Source organism: Thunnus maccoyii, chromosome 8 (assembly GCF_910596095.1).
Source record: "Thunnus maccoyii chromosome 8, fThuMac1.1, whole genome shotgun sequence".
Classification (NCBI taxonomy): domain Eukaryota; kingdom Metazoa; phylum Chordata; class Actinopteri; order Scombriformes; family Scombridae; genus Thunnus; species Thunnus maccoyii.
This window is the reverse complement of record NC_056540.1, coordinates 20,467,579-20,486,746: the sequence shown is the minus strand read 5'-3', so window position 1 is coordinate 20,486,746 and position 19,168 is coordinate 20,467,579. Positions and strand designations below refer to the sequence as shown.

At 38.9% G+C, this 19,168-nt stretch overlaps 2 protein-coding genes across 4 annotated transcripts in view; one reads left to right on the top strand and one right to left on the bottom strand.

Moving 5' to 3' along the window:
* The window catches only part of fgf13a (fibroblast growth factor 13a), a 117,501-nt gene extending 105,185 nt beyond the window's left edge, over positions 1-12,316 (bottom strand). Inside the window, exons 1-2 of one of the 3 annotated variants that reach the window (XM_042418791.1) lie at positions 12,277-12,316; positions 2,166-2,328 (exon numbers count right to left, since the gene is read on the bottom strand). In XM_042418791.1, coding sequence (XP_042274725.1) covers positions 2,166-2,214 — 49 coding nt within the window. In that variant the 5' untranslated portion in view covers positions 2,215-2,328; positions 12,277-12,316. Of the gene's footprint in view, positions 1-2,165; positions 2,329-2,610; positions 3,389-4,625; positions 4,923-12,276 lie in introns of those variants that run through there. The other 2 variants (XM_042418793.1, XM_042418790.1) reach the window with 2 other exon arrangements.
* On the top strand, positions 5,754-18,883 carry f9a (coagulation factor IXa). The gene is made up of 8 exons (XM_042418242.1): positions 5,754-5,814; positions 15,668-15,837; positions 15,923-15,947; positions 16,315-16,428; positions 16,842-16,976; positions 17,078-17,373; positions 17,508-17,631; positions 17,824-18,883. The coding sequence occupies exons 1-8, from the start codon at positions 5,754-5,756 to the stop codon at positions 18,411-18,413; spliced, it is 1,515 nt and encodes a 504-aa protein (XP_042274176.1). The 3' UTR covers positions 18,414-18,883.
* Positions 18,884-19,168: the final 285 nt, after the last annotated feature.

The window sequence follows — 19,168 nt, the reverse complement described above, 5'->3', positions numbered from 1 at the left end:
GGTTGTTTTTTTGTCTCATCTGGGAGTTTTGGAGATAGTGCTGCCCCGGGGCTTAAATGAGTCAGCCATTCACACATGCCATTGATTTCCAGAGGGAGATGAGAGGGAAGTTGCTGTGAAGGTTAATCTTAGAATCAATTCTTTTGAGCATATTTTTTCTCACTGTATTGTCAGCACAACATGCCAGGCTGGTATCTCTATCCTGACAGTGCTGTTTTATTTAGTTTTTGCATTATTAGTTTTATTACACTTATATGTCAGGGATCACGTACAAAAGACGGTACACAAAGAGAAGAGATGCTCTGCACCAGATTTAGCTTTGCACTTCCTGGACTGGTAGAATATTAAAAAGTATATGATAGGTAGATGATAAAATAATTATTGTCATCTCTAAAACTGAGAAGTTTGATGGAGGGGTACAGTAAATGCATCATCATTAACATAAAAAGGGGGATAACTAAACATAAAATAAAGGCTTATTCTGTAATCTTCACCTCAAACAGTACCAGTCAAAAGTTTGGACACACCTTCAAATTCACTTTAATGAGGAAGTGTGTCCAAACTTTTGACTGGTACTGTATATATTTTTGAAAAAGTGACTTAAACAAACATGAAACTAAACTGAGCTTAAATGATATTTTATTATTTTTTAGGTCATGTAGTTTTGTCAAGGCTGAGTGTTACAATTAATCAATAGATGAATGACGGTGGTGAGTGAACACTGCATCAATAAGATGCTATAAAAAGATAAAGTAATCGTATCTCAAAAGTTCATTATCCATGAATTATCGGCCTCTAAGCTGCTCGTACTGTAATTCTGGAGGATGATAACGTGAATGACCTATAAATGAAATAAATGTAAAGAGCAACTAAATAAAGGTTTCTGCACACCGGCTGTGTGTAGTGGTATCTGTAGTGTCATCAGTATGTACCACTTATAGTAACATAAACGTGCCACGTCATCACTTGTAGCAGTGCTGCCAAAATAAGCCAATTAGCGTTATTGATTTGTAGCGAGCATCTTAAAGAGAGCCAGAACCTGACAACACTGGAGATCCAATTGAATCGCTATACTGTAAATAAACAGGAAGGCTGCAATGGGCGAGCTGCCACATTGTAAATACAGGTTATTATAATACACGCAGGAAAGTCTTGTTTGTACATTGACCATAAAAAATATCTTCAGGCAATAGAAAGTCATGATTCCTGACTTCAATGAAGACTACAAAGACAACAGAACAATGTAGGATTTTTGGAAGGTGAAAATTGTCTCCTATAGAAACAAATTTACTGACGCAAATCAAATGCTTTATTGTCAACCACCACATGCTTTATTTATTTATTTATTTATTTACTCTTAATTGTTTCATAGAAAAGCCGAACATCAAGACAAAGGTGCTGTAATGTGTGCGCCAGTGCGTAAAGTGTCGTGCACATCCCCGGTGTATGGAGCGGTTACGATGATCAGTCCCGCCAGGTTTCTCTGGCAACCCTGTCTCCGCTCTGTCTCCATGGCAATGGATAGGCAGTTTACTTCCTTTTTTTTATGAGAGGTAAAAGGGCCTGATTCTTGTACACCATATAGGTCATAAACTCGGGCTACTGGAGCGAAAGAGGCTGACTCCCTGATTGTACAGATGTGCTGAGAATTGTGCTGCTCAGTATGCGGATAAGGTGCGAGCAAGAAACACAAAGGGACATTTCAACAGGATGCCATTCACACAATGGGACACCGCTGTCATCATTTCAACATTAATGGTTACTTTGAGTGTAAAAAATATCTTTTTCATCGCAATCTGTGACACCGTAGAATACTGGTATGCAACAGAATGATGCTTCGCTTTGTGTGTAATTGCCTCTCTTTGTTTTTGACGATTACCAAGTCAATGCAAGTAAAAGCATGTGATCTCAAACCAACACATCGTGCAGCATATAGGCCTACAGCAGCACCTGCTTAGATCTCAAACAGCAGTATCCACATGCACCGTGCTGGAGATGGCTCACCATCAGTGGCTGCTATTGTTTTCAATGACCTCAAAGGGTGATTTGAGCACCATGCAGGGAATGAATGGGTGCGTGGTCCGCGTCAGGGGGGAGGAAAAAAAACAACAACCTGTGATTTAGGGGCAAAGCAGTCTTTGTGCAAGGCAAGGCTCGCCTCTTACCCTTGGAAGCATCCTTGTCTTCTTTAGGCTTCGCCACTTTTCCGCTCATAGATCCCAGTTTGGATGTGTAATTCCCGATTTAGACAAGAATCGAAATCCTTTTAATTGCTGACTGTCCTCAATGAAATCCTTACCAAAGGTTCCAGGTGCTGAGATAAGGGTTCTGTGAAGAGAGAAATATTCATCATATAATCACATTTTTTTCTTCTTCAATAACACAAGAGCTGCGTTTGATGTTAGAGAGGGGGGCAAATGACGAGACAATGGGCTGTGGGAGCTACAAGCTGTTTATCAATTGGATATCAATGAAAACTAGTAATTCTCTATGAACACATTCACACGACAAAGAGCCCATATAATAAACACCAGGAATCAGCCTATGGTGCATGTCTAGCGTTGCCTTTCCACTTTACAAAAAAAAAAAGAAAAGCACGCTTTAACCTACCTTATCTCCTCCACGTTTTCCGCTACATCAATGCACATTGATGAAAGGAAACGCTCACACCATGAATCCCGTTATGTTGTATACAAAAAAAAATCACGACCCGCTTTACAGTGACAAAGGAGAGGAGCAAAAAAAGCTGCGAAATGGAGAGCAGGGTTTTGTGTTGTTGTTTTTTCCAGAGGGGGTTCAGTCAACGTTGAAAAGAAAGAATACAAGTCAAAACACTGGACTGTCCTATCTACAAACAAACCCCTGGAGAAATGCCATCCGGTGTTGCTCCTGCGACCAGGTTTTCTTGTCTGAGGCTTTTTTTTTTGTCCACTGACGAGCTCTGCTCCTCTAAACGCTCGGCAGGCAGAATCAACAGGATACACAACGTGAGAGCGCTTCCCCTCGCTTACAGCGCCGATTCACACCGTGGACATTTGGTTTTTTTGACTTCAGTTATCGCTGCTGTGGCGAAAACGAAGCCGCTCCATCCGTTCATGCAGAGGCCGTGTAAAAGCTGTGTGTGTGTGTGTGTGTGTGTGTGTGTGGTCGACGCGGTGGAGAATTAAAGCAGGAGGCTGTGCTGCATGGTGCACACCATCTTTGCTGTTGCTCTCATTCAATAGCCTTTGCGGAGCTCTGCGTTCTCCCATTCACACAGGCTGCAGGCTGCGCATTTTCCTCTCATAAAAGATCAGAGTTGTTTTCTTTCTGACTTCATGAAGTGCATGAGATGTTTGACTATTTTTGCAACAAATGGGCAACTTGAGGAGAAAAAGGATGACACGAAAATCGTATTTTGTGGTTTATAATATAGATTAATGAGACAGTTTATAGTGGAAAACTTTGTTGCACTGAAAACGTAATATTTCAGTAAAATTGAAAAGGCTTAGCCTATAAGACTCATTTATGCTGCCCAGTAAGGTTATGAAGTGTTTATTGCACATGATATCCACTAATACTAGTGTTATGTAAAATAGAATAACTTGATAAGTGTCATTTTTGTGAAAATGACAACTTGGTTCAGTTAATGCCATCAAATCAGTCATAACTTTTTCTAAAAGTATCTGTTCTTTGAGCTTGTTGTACATTTGGGTGTTTAAAAGTATTTCCAATGTCTGGCATTTGGATCAGCAGATAAGGTTCAGCAACAGCCAACTTAACAAAACTTTATATTGTAAATTGAAGTCCAGTATTGTAAACATTTTTATATCTAAAATAAAAAATATGAGTCATCACAGTATGTCACTGCAGTTTTCACTGAAAATTAAATCATTTTTATGATACCAGCACAAAAACCTCATGCCTTTTTCAAAATATTAACACTGAAGGAGCCTCACAGTAACATCATTGCATTGTTGTTTCTTCACTTTGTTTAAAATAAATCAGGACTGTATATCACATAACACTGAGAGAGGTAAGATTCAGTGAGTCATTTTATTTTCTAGCCAATGTAAAACATTTTGAGGTTTCTTGCCCCGGTTTTGGAATAGATATCTCTAAGATTACTGCTGCCACTCCGGTAAAAGTTTCATTGTGAGCACTGAAATCCAATAGAAATATGTTTTTCTAGAAACATCCTCTTTCTTACTTTGGATAATCCACAGATTTCACTGTAAACAGCTTTCATCAGAACTACCTTTCACCTTAGAAAATGTGAAAACTTTTGACTGTGTTGTGCAGATTATCTAGAGTAAATTTACTCTGTGCAATTCTAAAATAAAGTTTTACAACAAAACAGTGTTTTCTTATGTGTAAACAAACTGTTCCTGCACAAGACATCGGTGTAGTGAAAGGCTATCCATCATGACATGTTTTTTTCAGAGTTACTATACTGATACTGACAACCCTGTTTACTGAATATGAAACCTATTACACGTACAGTAGGATGTTGTCCAGAAATGTGTTTGTTTTTAAACATGACTTTAACATAATCCTTTATTAACAATATCAGCAAGCTTAAGTTTTCTTTGTGTGACTCGGTATATTCGCAACATCAAACATTACACAGTATACAGGCTCCTTACCTTTAAATCTGATAAGATGAAGTCTAAAAGTGACACCTCATCCTTCATTTGTACTTTCACCAAAGCGTCCAGTTCCAAATGGCGAGTGAGCTTCGCTGACGGACGAAAATCCAAATTGTTTTCAGGCCACTTAATCCACGAAGGTCACTATACTTTTTACAATAATGAGTATTATTGTTATCCTCTTTCATTGAGAAACCCCGGTCCAATCCCAGTCCGATCTTTTCGGGCTTTATGTTACATTTCTTGGCCCTGAAAGCCTGTAGCACTCAGTGGCAGCAGAGGAAAAAGACCTGCGGCTTGAGGGTTACGGGATCTAGAGTATATGCTTGCTATTTTTAGAAGAAATTGGACTCCTTTCAAACTTTCTTCACATGCTCAAATCTTCCTGAGACGTCTGGGGCACACTGTGGTCTGTTTGGTCTGTTTCAGTGAGTGGCTCTGGCCTCAAATGGTCAAATCATTATGGTTTTAAAACCACATTGACTTTGAGTTCAGTTTTATTATCACTCTGTCTACTCATTACTTCAAACTACGCTTCAGTGTCTAACATATGAGGATAACTGAAAACATGTTGAGGTGCAGTCGTATAGCATTCTTGATCTTTTTATTGTTGTATTGTCACTTTTTCTGTCACAGGCCATTGTGTTTAATGATTTAAATATATTTCATATGAAACCTGAACAATTCTGAGGCCAAAATGGTTTACAATATAAAAACATTGTATATCCTATTTTATGTGCATATTTTTTGTTTTAGATCTCATGTTTAATATCTTTGTTATATGATAAGACTGACTATCTTCAAACTTTTGTTTTATGCTGATCAAGTAATTCACCCTCTCCTTCCAGCTTTATTTTAGCCCCTTTACAGTGTTCCAGTGGTTAATGCTATTTTTCTTTCATGGAAATAACTCTGTCCTTGTCCATGAGCCTTTTTCTTGTTACAGATTTGAAATGATAATCTCTTGTGAACAGGAGCAACTTCATTCACTACTTTCAGTCCCTTTGGTTTCAGACACGCTGTGCATTTTTTTGGGACTAAGTGTATTGATTCATTTCTTCATCTTAAATCATGAGATCTGACAGCTCATTAGCATTCACAGACAAAAGAGAAGGGTTATGATTTATGATAGAAGCTATCTTGGAGCTGGAGGTCAGGGAGGTCACGCTGAGGGGGAAGAGGAGGGGTCAGTTACTGCTTGTCTTAGTGATGCAATCTCTCAGCCTACCAAAACATCATATGATATGTATACAAAGCCTGCGCATAAAAACAGTCAGAGCTGGGGCACTTACTTACGTTATAGTGAGTGAAACACTGACTACAAATGAATGAAATCATTTTCACCTAAATGTAAACAATATTATTTAAATAATTTAAATGTAACCATAATATAAACCAAAGCTTAACCTCAAAAACTGAGTCAAAACTTGCCAAAACACAGACAGCAGTTTCAAGGTTCTCTGGCAAAGAAATGAGTGGTATTGTTTCAACATGTAGGGCCATCACTTTTCATGGAATTGTGAGTTTTTTGTGGATTGCATACTATAATTAAAGCCATGAAAATATGTACAACAAATCCTTGTGTTGTATATACTGTTGAGCTAGTAAAATATCATGCACAGACTGAACAAATGTACAAGAACTCAGGAAGAAGCAGTGATGGATGGGGGTACACAGTGTAACAAAATATATTTTAAATTATGCATGCATGCCCAAAAATGTACTTTTAATGTTTTATGTGGCATTTTTTTTGTGTTTAGGTGATAAGACGAGATGTTTACTGAGAAATTTTTTTGGAATAATATCATCACAAGTCTCCCAGAATGGCAGTGCTGGTGACTCCTCCCTGAACTGATGAGTTGAGGTAGAGCTCTGGTTCACCAGCAGGCCATGGGCATGTATGTTGGGAATGACGAATAAGCAGCGAGGGTTAGAGAGAGTGTAAATGTCAACGGGTTGTGTTCCCACTGTGTCCATGGCCTGTGGCCCCCTTTGACCTTTCCAGCAGGGCAACACACTACAGTGCTACATTCACCCCCAGCCTGTTTAAAGCACTGCCCTGCAGCCTAGTTACTACAGCACAAACAAATCCCTGACACACACTCTGTCAACTCTGATGTCACATCATAGGCTGTGTCCACTAATGCCACAGAATAACCCTGAATCACTTGTTTGTTTGCTGATTGCAAGGTTTCTGCATGAAAATGCATCATCATCTTAAACTCACGCTGCCCCCCACACACATGCACACAGTCAGCAAACTGCTTTAGTTCTTGTTTAGTGGCATGTGTAACCGTTTCCTTTGATAAATGTGACCCTGATATGCATGCACCTAATAAGCTTAGCAGTTGTTGCTCCAAGATATGCAAACTATGAACTGAGTAGATAAGTAGCTCTGATTACTGTAGTAGATAAGTTACTGATTATCATATTGTTTTATAATTTTATTGATGTTTTATGAAACATCAATTAAAATGTTAAGGGGCAAGAGATGTAATGGGTTTTTTTTGTAGCCTACCTATTCTCAGAAAGATATTTATGTAAATTACATAAAGTTGATAATAAGTCTACTGCATAAATCCTTTTAAAACAAGAATTATTCTGGCTTACATGAAAATGTATTCTTAAACATACTCTTATACAGAGTGAGAGAGATTTTTGAAAAGAGAACTGAAGAGACTGCAGTCTCATGGATTTCCTCCAGATTAGAGCTGCAGTGATTAGTCGATGAATCGATCAAATCTGCAACTATTCTGATAATCAAATAATCGTTTTAGTAATTTTGTTTAAAAATACTTGCTGGCTTTTAAGCTTTTATTTAAGCTTTTATGTGTCATAAATGATAATAAACTAAGTGTCTTTGGATTTTGGACTGTTGATTGGACAAAAAAAGACACTGAAAGATGTCACCTTGGGTGCAAAGGCAAAAGAGGCATTTTTCACTCTTTTCTCATTGTCATTTTATAGACAAAACCATTAATTCTGAAATCACTGTCAGATTAATCAATAATAAAAAATAATTGTTAGTTACAGCCCTACTCCAGGTGCCATGGTTTCTTCCAACATTTGTTATATTTGGGTGTGTTTTAGTTATCTTTACTATCAGAGTAATTCTGACAAACCCTTATTTGTCCCAGATTCTTAATAGGCTGATTTAAGCTTTGTCACAGCTATTACTGTACAGCATAGATTATTAATGCCATGATAGTGAGGTCATACACTGCATGTAATATAGTGTAATGTAATCACAATGTACTCTATGCTTGTCAGGCAAACATTAAACAAAATTAACATATTGTCTTATTTTAGCACTGGATTTAAAAAACATGTTGTGTTCCTGTGGCAAAGTGGCAAATATTCATGCTATTTTGTCCATGCACCATGTACAATATAGACATTACTTCGTCACAATGGTAATGACATTACATGTCTTTAATCAGATATCTCTCAATGGAAATTATGTACATGAAGCTCCTCATATTTCTGAATAGAATCTGAAAAGCAATTCAGACTCTTGGCCCTCTTCTTTTACAAAGTGTGTATTTGTCATGGCAGTCAGTTCAAAATCAATTTCCTACCTCATCGGCACACAGAGCTGATTTATAAATCAGTTGCATAGGATAACTTAGTAACACTAGACCGATAGTGAAGGAGCCGCTTGATTTGTAACTTAGCTGGACTGAAAATCACCCAAAGTGATATTTGTAGAGGGGCCGGTGCGGATGCTGGGAGGAATAAGTCCTAAACTCATACTCTGGGACAGGTGGTGGGGTGTTGGAGGGTGATTAATGCCCCAATATTGTGCAGCAGGGTTAGTCGTCTGCCTCTGATTGTAGGTGTTTGCCTGATTCAAGCTCTGAATGTGGCTGATAAGGTAATCAGGGTCTGTTACAGGGATGCTGTTGTCAGTGGATACAGGCTGGAGGTCTGGGAGTGTTTATAGAATTTGTGTCTGTATTTTGTGTAATGTGGTGGGTGGGATTTACCGCAACAAATCTTTTCTCTCACAGTCAAAATGTGCCTCAAGTTTTATTAATCATTATATGACATTCACTCTTATCAGAGAATTGCAGGTTTACCGGTCATTTAGTTAATATGGGACATGGAAACTATGGAAAAAGATTTGAAAATACTTGGCAAGTTGTTATAGTAGTTATATTGTCATATGTGTTAGACCTCAAGCAAAGCAAATGAAATATTCACATGTTGAAATTGTAAATGAATATAATGCATACTATAAAAGTGTTAGAGCATTTGTGTGTGTGTCTGTGTGTGTGTGTGTGTGTTCACGGGCTCGCGCATAAAAGTGATGGATTTCATCAAACACTACTCATTTATCTGGGAGCCTCACAGAGCTCAAGCGCACTGACCTCAGTCTCAAAGGTCAGAATTGGGTCAGCAAGTTATTTCAAAACTAAAGAGGTCAGGGTCGAAAGGTGCAACATGATGTCGTATTTCTGTCACATCTCCCTTTAACACACCACATAATTGACTTGGCTGCTGCCCAGATTGCATTTTTATATCTCTCATGACACAGAGTCAGGGTATATTTCAGCTGTGGGACAGATGATCTACATGTATTCAGTGCAGAGGAATAACAGCAGCTGATACCCTGCCATTTAGCTCTGGTGATGAAGTCTTCATCAGTCCGCTGGCAGATGAGTTAATAGCACCTGAGGCATGTTTTACTACCTTTAAAGTAGTTTCATTTGATTTATTATTGTGAAAAATTCATTTGATTCCATTTCCACTTAATTGGCTCTGCCCAATGTAGCTTTTTGCAAACTCATTTTTGACATTCAGCAGAAAAACAGTGAGCTTCGCGGGCACTTTCTGACCAGGAGGGATGGGAGCTCCACTTTTCATTAACGGTGGCTGAACATGCCTGAGCCGGCAGCGTCTGTCAGCTCGGCTGCATCACGGCTCACAGAGCCAGGAATGGATTTGAGCTCTTATTTCACAGGGAACTCACAATAGTGCTGTTTCTGGGTCACTGTTGGCAAAACTAAGATGGCTAATTACATATAACCCACATTTAACCTCACATTAAACCTTTACCTTAGCATTGGCTTATTATGTGTCTTCATTCATCCCACACCTGCAGCTTGTAAACAGTTTTGGATAAACATGCACCCATAAATGATGCATTTAGAAATGTAGCTAAACTTGTGAACTAATTAAACCAAGCATTACTGGGTCACTGACCCATTTAGCTTTACCTTGTTTTAAAAGCTCAGTATGGAATCCATACAAGAGTGGAAAAACAGCTTTAGTGCATTTTACTGACATTTTAATACATGAATTTACTTTAAATAATGATATACAGGAACAAATCAATCCACGAAATATGAAATTTAAAATGTCAAAATGAAATATTGCCAGACTGTTTACCTTTCCAATACGATTACAAATGCATTATGGGTTTTAAATATCCTTTCTTTGTATGTTTTACTGGCATGATTTCATCTGAAAGGCCTCCAGCAGGATCTATTTAAGACTATTGGACTGTGACTAGTGTTGTGAGCGTCTGAATGCAAACACTGCCTCTCCGTCTTCGGCAAAATATCAAGCCAATTGTTAAAATGTCAGAGTGTTTGGCTTGGTTGGGACGCATGTGGGCAAGCGGGGGAATGGGTGTGAAACGTCAGGCTTTCAAATTACAGAAATGACTGTACTAATTAACAGAGCGAGGCTCTCAAATATCACATTAATGTCAATGACTTTATCCAGAGGAGGGGGTGATGGGGGTGGAGGGGGGAGGTAGCGCTTTGAGGCCCGCAGTCCTTCCTCTTACAGCTCACATCATAGGAGCTCCCTGTGGATATTACTGTACTGCACAAGTGTGGTGAGAGACGGCCAGTAACAGAAGTCTAGATTCAGTCTTTGAGTATAAAACAGATATCATATTTCTCTTTTATTATCACTACATTATAACTCCCTGATTCAATGCCACTGAAACAGCCATAATAATGACAATATCAGCCATAGTTTCAGAGATGTACATTACAGAGAAGAAAGTTCATCTGCCCTCTGAAAGTGGTTGAAAAATAGATAATTTCAGGCAGATGAATCACTTCTACTTCCTAAAACCTGAGAAACAGAAACCAAAGTAGTCAGTATCAGTGTTGCTTTAAAGAAATAGTTCAACATTTTGGGAACCACACTCACTTGTTTGCTTGTCGAGAGTTAGATGAGAAGAACGACATCACTCATATCTGTCTGTTAAATATAAAACTACAGCCAGGACTGGAGACAGTTATCTTAGCTTAGCACTAAGACTAGAAATTGGGGAGAAACAGCTAGCCTGGCCAGTTTTGTTGTTGCCACGAGGCCGCCAGGAACCCCAGAAGTTACTGCACCCAGCCAAGAAGTAGTCCAGTCCACAAACTCCAGTTAAACCACAAATTGTCATTCTTACACTTCAGATTTTTATCCAGTCTTTTAAATTAAGCTAAGCTAAACTAAGTGCCTGCTGGCTATATTTAACTCATATTATGCTGACAAACATATGAGTGACGTTGATCTCTCCGGAAGAAATCGATTAGTATTCCCAAATGTCAAACAATTCCTCTGAACAAACCTCATTCTAGGAGTTTTCAGTGAATTAATTTGCCTGTTTTATCTTCATATTTTTTTCCAGAAGAATACTGTTCCCACAATATAATTACACCCTCTCCCCATCATCTCAATTTATTCCCTTTTGCAAGAGAACGGCTGCTGTTTTGCAGCAGGTTCCTTTCTGGGTCTCATGAGGATTTCACATGAAACTAACTATACATTTGCCTCTATCTGCAGATGATATTCTGTTCTCACTTCTGAAGCGCACACAATCTGTGATGATTCTGCTCGACAGCAGCTCTTCTTCTTCAGACCGCCAGCGGGCTGATTTTCCAAAACTGGCTCAGAGGGATAAAAGGTGATCGTAAACTAACCTAGATAGGCAGAGTGCTTGCATGTCACCGAGGATGTAAACAGCTAAACTTTGTTCCCTTTCTTTACATCTATATAAAGAAGCCTACACATGAGAATATTAACATTTACATGTTATGGCCCACAGAAGCCCTGAGTGTATGTACTCCTACCATAAAACCTGGAAGGAATGACTGATCTAATTAAACAGAACTCATTCCCTGTTGCCCCAAGATATTTTCTTATCATAAACATTACGTCATTCAAATGTCATCATGTACAGACTCACTAACACACTTATATTGTAGATATGCTGTTTCAAGCACTGTAGTCAGTTAAAAACAAAGATCTAATCTAGATCTAATCAGCTTTCATAGAGGGATTAAGACAACAACAGTGTCTATGACTTTTTGTGAAGGATAGAGCATAGACTGAGTAAAAATAATGCATGTAGCCACCATGACGTCACCCATTGCTTTGTGGACTCGCGTTTTGAAGCCTCGAGTTTGGCATTTTGACCGTCGCCATCTTGGATTTTTGGAGCCAGAAGTGAGAAGGATCATATTTGGATGACAAGGTGGAGCTGACCCTAACGCTGGCTGCTATATGGTAGGCACAGTGCATGTACAGCTACAGTCTACGATTTACAGTCTATGGTTGACTGTGATAATGCTAATGCTAATGCTAATTTCCGTTAGCGAAAAACAGGCTTAAAACAATTAAAACAAAATGTACTTACTGGAGAAATTGAACATCTGACTCCTTAGAGGGTCTTTTAGTACAACCAAACAAGACTTTTTTTAGGCGACCGAAATGTTACAATTAACTTTCATGTACTGAAAACACACAGATAGGACATCTACGGCTATGCCTATACTCTGTGAATCTGGGGTGGCGCCATGTTTACGTTACGTTGTCGCCGTGGTGGCGACCTGTCAATCACAGTGTAGTCACGCCCTAAAGCATACCCTGCTTTATCATCAAATTTAAATTAAATAGGACCATAATTTACAAAATGAACATCATGCTGTATTGAAGAAGACTTAAAACTAGCGACTGAGACCATAAACTCATTATGAAACTGTTATCTGAGGTAATAAATCAAGTGAGAAATAGGGTAATTTTCTCATAGACTTCCATACAATCGGACTTCTTTTTGGAACCAGTGGAGTCGCCACCTGCTGGCCAGGTTTAAAGCACTTCCACATTGGCTTCACTTTTCAGACCGGGAGCTACCTGCTTGCAGGCCAGACACAGTAAACCCTGATTGACACAGTGTATGACTAGGAAATCTGCATTTTGTGAGGTTTTACAACCACAGGAAGGTTTTACCACAGGAGAGCGTAAGCCCTCTGCAAATGACAACGTGTCCCTGGTGAAAGACAGAGTTTTTATTATCTGCAAGGCCCTGACTCTATCCCCCACTGTAGTGACAAATCTAATTGGAGTTGACACAGATTCCCCAGCTGTGTGGTGCTGTCCAAGAAAGAGAGCAGACAGAGATGTCAGGGAGATCTTCATAAATCAATAGCCAATCACAGACAGCTTTAGTTCGGTCTATCCATCTGGGCACTCACACCGTAGTCTTGTTAATATGCTCAACTCATAACCCAGCCAGTGAACTATAGTTGGAATACCTATGAAAAAGTATATTTGGAAAACTGCTAAAATTCTGTTTTTCTAGGCAGTGAAAGTCATTTTGCGTCATCAGACCAAATCATAATATCGAGATGTAACATATAGCTGCCAAATAAATTCTTTACTCTGATATTCACCCTGGTTGGAAATGATTGAGAAGCTCCTGTATTGAGCAGACAGTGTTAATTATTCAAGTATGAATTATTCAGCCTTTGAACGATTGAATGAAATATAAATGTCTCCAGTCAATAGTTGCCAACACTCGAGAAGACTTTGGACTCCCTCTGGAGGGATTTCAGAGCCAGTGATGGGTTGCATCTTATACGCCAAACCACAAAATGACACCAGAGTTAAATCTTCGGCTGGCACACTGAATCAGCATGAGCTGCACTTCACCTTTGACCAATGTATCATCTTGGGTATTGATTGACAATACTGTGCAATTATGAAAGGGTCTGGGGAGTATAAAAAAAAGTCAGTCTCAGTCCCAAGTTTGCAAAAGTAACCACAGGTTGAAAATCAGTTCAAATGAAGTACATGCTGGTCTTGCTTGTATTGTTTTGTTTATACATGTTGATTTGAAACACTGCATATGGGACATATAAATATTTTACACTTTTATACATTAAGGAGAACTGTTATTGGACAAAGCATCCGTCTTACATCATTAGGATTTTGTAAGACTGGCATGGCACACTGAATGGCATTCAAGACATAACCGTATGTTCACCATCTTCTTTAACACTTACATAAGTTTTCTTGGTGTTTTGCTAGCATTTGTATCCAGTTCAATTAAGACTGAATGTAAAACATAGAGGAGAGTTAAAGAAAGAATGTATTAAATAGCCTATATCTAAGTCTCACATAGCACACACACACCCTAATAAACAGTTTGTTGCTTCATTGCCGCTGATTCTTGAAGTTTTTTCTTTAAACATAGATTTGGATTTATTTGTTTTCCTCAGCACTGTTGGTAATGCATCCAGTCGCTGACTGAGGGCTTTCTCTCTGCTGAAATAATAAATAATGAGCCATATGATCCCCTCACCAATCTCCATTACCATCCTGATGTGTTATGTTGAATGACAAAGGTGTGTGTACACCATCTTGTGGTGAAAAGGCCAAAGTGCATTTATTAACTTGTTTCTTTTGGCCTGGGCTCTACGCTGCTCTGGACAGGATTGCAAAATAATAACCCCCCCCCAAAAAAGGTTGGATTTATCATGAAAAGAGTGACTTCAGTTAATTTCACTTACACCATTCCACAACCATGATCAGATTAATTCAATTCTGATATAACAGTCAAGATAGCTGCATATCCACAGTTTAATCTGAGATGTTAAGCACAGACCACTTAAATTCACAATGGAGAAACCTGAGATTTAAAGAGACATATTTAATGTCCACATTAACGTAGAGCAGCACATCTTAAACACACCAAACAAAACCAAATCATTACTTGTATATCATGGATTGACAGTGTGGACTTCAAATTTAGAATAATGCCTTTTTAGCTCAATTCTTCTCTTATGTTATTAAAATATGATATCACAATAAAATGCATAACTTAAGATACATGAAGAAGAGAATATGTTGTATTATTTTTCTATGTAAAATCACACAAGTTGACTAAAGTTCTTTGCAAAAACTGTACTCTGTATTTAACAAGGCAATCCACCTGTGATAACTACATAGAAATAATGCATGTAGTTTGGTTTATAGCTTATTTATAGTGATGACAAAATGCCCTGTTTTGGTCTGTTCAGAAGATGGTAACAGCTGAGCCTAATGGTTAAGAACTGGAGCATGAAAACAGACCCAGAAAGGTTAAAATCAGGGCATACGTTGTCATAGAAACAAAAAGGCTTTTAGGAAACCCATTGGGACCTTTCTCTGAGTTATGTTCTTAGAGTAGAAAAATGTGAATTTAGATTTAACATGTGCTTTTAACTGGCTAATCCTTTATACTAGTTTACCCCACTGTTTGTTAATATACAAATAAACATACGTGCAATCACTTGAACGTGGAGTCACTTGAACATGTGGATGTTGACACAGTAGCTTTTCCCCACAGAGTCAGAATGTTTTTCTCTGATCAAACATGCAGCTTATTATGAGTGTACATGTGCAAACAGAGCTCTGTACTTTGGAGTGATGGCCGAGTGTGTGACCGTCGGGATATCACAGCGCTGTCGAATGGCACCAGTCTTTTTGTTTTGCCTAAATTTGCTGCTTTCACACTTTCAGCTGGGTATTGGAGGTATTATATATTTCTTTATGACTCTTATAAATCATTTCTCTGTGACTTTGGGTTTATTTCAGCTGTTGAGTTGTCACTAAGAGTGCTAATAGTGCATGTGATGTTTGTTCTGTTTACTTTTTCACATACAAAAGAATACTAATATACTTTTACAGATTTTGTTATAACTTGTGAGTAAAAGACAGCTACTTAAACACAGACTCTGTAATTTAATTTTCCCTTTGGCCCGCAGGCCCAGTGTTTCTGTCTGGTAAAGCAGCCGACCGTGTTCTACGGAGACACAAACGCCACAACACATGTTTGTTTGAGGAGCTGCTGGAAGGCAACTTGGAGAGAGAGTGTCTGGAGGAAGTATGTGACCTGGAGGAGGCCAGGGAGACCTTTGAGGATGATGAAAAGACAGTGCGTATTTTAATTTTTTTATTACTTTATACATATTCTTATCTTGGTTGGGTGTATTCATCAAAGGCTTTACTTTGTATTTTAGATGGAGTTCTGGGCAGGATATGTAGGTAAGAATGTTTAATAATTGACTTCTTCCAAAATAGACAGAAGTGAGCAGAAATGTTGCAGTGGAGGTTGTGTCTTTTTTGGTCTCATTTGTATGTTTCTTGCCATCATTTTCTAACCCCTGAAAATAGTGACCCCTGCACATCAAATAATTTCTCAAAGGACTTCTTGCCATTCCTAAATTTAATACTAAATAAGATGAGACCCCTGCTTCCAGAGTAGTTCATCTTCTAACACATACCTGCATTTCTCAAGCTTTTATGTATAAAAGAGATATTTCTGCTAAAACTTTCTTCTATGAAAACTTTGCTCTGGCAAAAATGTTATCATCTGGCTGTGTGTTAAGGTGCTGTGTCTGGATTTCCGCAGATGGCAACCAGTGTCAATCGAACCCATGTCTGAACCAGGGTACATGTAAAGACCAACTTGGCACCTACACCTGCGCATGCATGTCTGGCTTCACTGGCAGGGACTGTGAGATTAGTAAGTTGAAAGTTTGAAAATGAGATTAAAAGAAATTAGATTTTAATGCTACATGACCTCAATTTGCTGAGAATATGAGATCTGATGAGATCTCAGTTTCACAGGATAAACAGCCAGATGCCTTTTTCCTGTTTTTTTATAAAGAAAATCAATGGCTCATATCCAGCATCAGTTCGGTTTTAGATTCTAAAATTAGATTGTTTCTCTGTTTGGATTTTCTAAAAACAGCAGCCAAAGTGCCCTCTCTGTGAGAAGTGACTGCATTTACCAGAACACACTTTCATTTGTCAGTGCACTAGGTTCCAGTAACCATTCAGTTACATCATACAGGTTTAATATCTGACAAAACATACAAGAACTTATATATGGTAATGCATGTCATTGTATACATCTAATAATAATTTTTTTCTCAGTTGTAGCAAAAAGATGTGATGTGAACAATGGAAACTGTATGCACTTCTGCGATTCAATGGGAACATTTGGAGCAAAATGCTCTTGTGCAACAGGATACAAGCTGGCGGAGGATGGGATCAACTGTGAACCAGAAGGTAGCGACATATTCTTAATGACATTTCTGATAAATATTATAATAATGATCCTGAATTCCACAGAATGTTCTCATGTTACTCTTCTTCTCTCACATTACTAGTTGAATTCCCTTGTGGCCAAACTGCGTTGACAACATTTGGTGCAATATCTACAAGGGTTATCCTCGCCAATGAGAGTGCAAGCCTGAACGACACAGATTCACTGACCAACATCACCACCACTACATCCCCTCCTTCAACTCCAGCCAGTACCACAACGTCTCCTCCGGCCACAAATGACCCTCTAGAAAACCAACCCAGAAAGAAACTGCCCCTGTGGATGGACAGTGACGATGAGAGTCCATATAAACGCATTGTAGGCGGTGAAGTAGTTATCCCAGGAGAGATCCCCTGGCAGGTATTGTATGGAAGTAGAAGTAGGCCTAGTTAATGCATGTGGGCATTGTTACAGGAATGCAAGAGGGAAAAGAGAGGGCAGTATGTTCAGTTCCTCGTAGCTATTCACAGATCTGTTCTCCCTTTTCTCTCCAGGTGGCCTTGGTATCGCTTCCCAGTGGTCACTTGTTCTGTGGGGGCACCATTCTCAGCGAACAATGGATTATCACTGCTGCTCATTGCTTGGTGGAGTCACATGGCTCCTTCTTCATCAAAGTGGGTAAGACACAGTGCCACAGACTAGTTTTAGCTCTGCTGAAGCATGGTGGAGTATTATAGTTTTTAAAGTAATTCTTGATTTCATTCAAAGGTGGACATCTACTTTGGGATACTCCACTTCATGTTTTGTTTTATAGAGCAAATTTATTACCTATCATTGGATTGCTGATATCTGTGTCATGTCTACCTGCAGGGGAGCATAACATCTACACCAAAGAGGAATCAGAGAGGGATTATGAAGTGTTGGAACAGCACATTCACCCACGCTACAACGCCAGCATAAGCTTGTACAACCATGATATTGCCCTGCTGTACCTCAAAAGCCCTATCGCCTTCTCCAAAACAGTGCGGCCCATCTGCATAGGACCAAGGGCCTTCACTGAATCTCTAATGAAGAACTTCTCCCCAGGGACAGTCAGCGGCTGGGGCCGAACACGCTATCTTGGAGCCACGTCTAACATGTTGCAGAAGGTTGAGGTTCCCTACACAGATCGGACAGAGTGTAAGCGCAGCAGTAGTGCCAGGATCACTCCCTTCATGTTTTGTGCAGGGTACTATAATGTGGCCAAAGATGCCTGCCAGGGGGACAGCGGAGGTCCTCACACAAACAGTATTCATGACACATGGTTTCTGACGGGCATTGTGAGCTGGGGGGAGGAATGTGCAAAGGATGGGAAATATGGTGTATACACCCGAGTGTCCCTTTACTACCCCTGGATACGCCACGTCATGGGAATAACTAAACACAGGCTGGCATTTGATGTGGAAGACCCTGATCTTTGAATTTAAATATTCTAGATTTAAAAAAAAAATATAACTAGTTTACAGAAGAGTTGTGTCATGTCAAATGAAATATCATTTTTTGCTTGATGCTCTTTTAATTTCATAGGATATTAAAAAATTGAAAGATGAATTGTTTGTTATAAAAATAATTTGTCCAGCAATTCATGAATCTGATGGTGAAACACTCACACAGCTGGAAGGTCACAAATTTAAACTCTGCAAAAGCCAATGTGTCCATACCTGTCAGTGTCCTTTAAAAACACTGCCAGAGTGGCAACTTCTGGATGCTGTTGCACTGACAGTGTGTGTGTGTGTGTGTGTGTGTGTGTGTGTGTGTGTGTGTGTGTGTGTGTGTGTGTGTGTGTGTGTGTGTAAAATAGATATGTAAAATACAATTTGTTATTGTATAATTTACAGTTATTGAATTCCACAACTATAGAAGTAGTAAAAATATATATCAGGGAATGTTTAAAAAGTTTGAAAGACATTTTAATGATTTAACATAACTTTATATTATGTATTAAATAAACAATGAAGATTAAAATGATAACAACAAATTCCTGTCATACCTACGATGCACTGACTGTGTACAGTTACACCAAACGCATCACTCCCATCTGCTGGTAAATAAATGTCTTACAAGCAGTGGTATTCAATAGCAGAAAAACAAAAAGCCGAAGGTATGAGCTGACCAAAACCTCACCAAAAGAGAATAATCTGTACGATTTTATTGTATGAGTGGGCCTTCATTAAAA

Excerpts from the sequence above, each read along its gene's own strand:
- f9a (XM_042418242.1), top strand. The coding sequence starts at position 5,754 with ATGATAGAAGCTATCTTGGAGCTGGAGGTCAGGGAGGTCACGCTGAGG. Across the intron at positions 5,815-15,667 it reads GCTGAGGGGGAAGAGGAGGG|GCCCAGTGTTTCTGTCTGGT; the intron begins GTCAGTTACTGC and ends TTTGGCCCGCAG. Across the intron at positions 17,632-17,823 it reads CTCCTTCTTCATCAAAGTGG|GGGAGCATAACATCTACACC; the intron begins GTAAGACACAGT and ends GTCTACCTGCAG.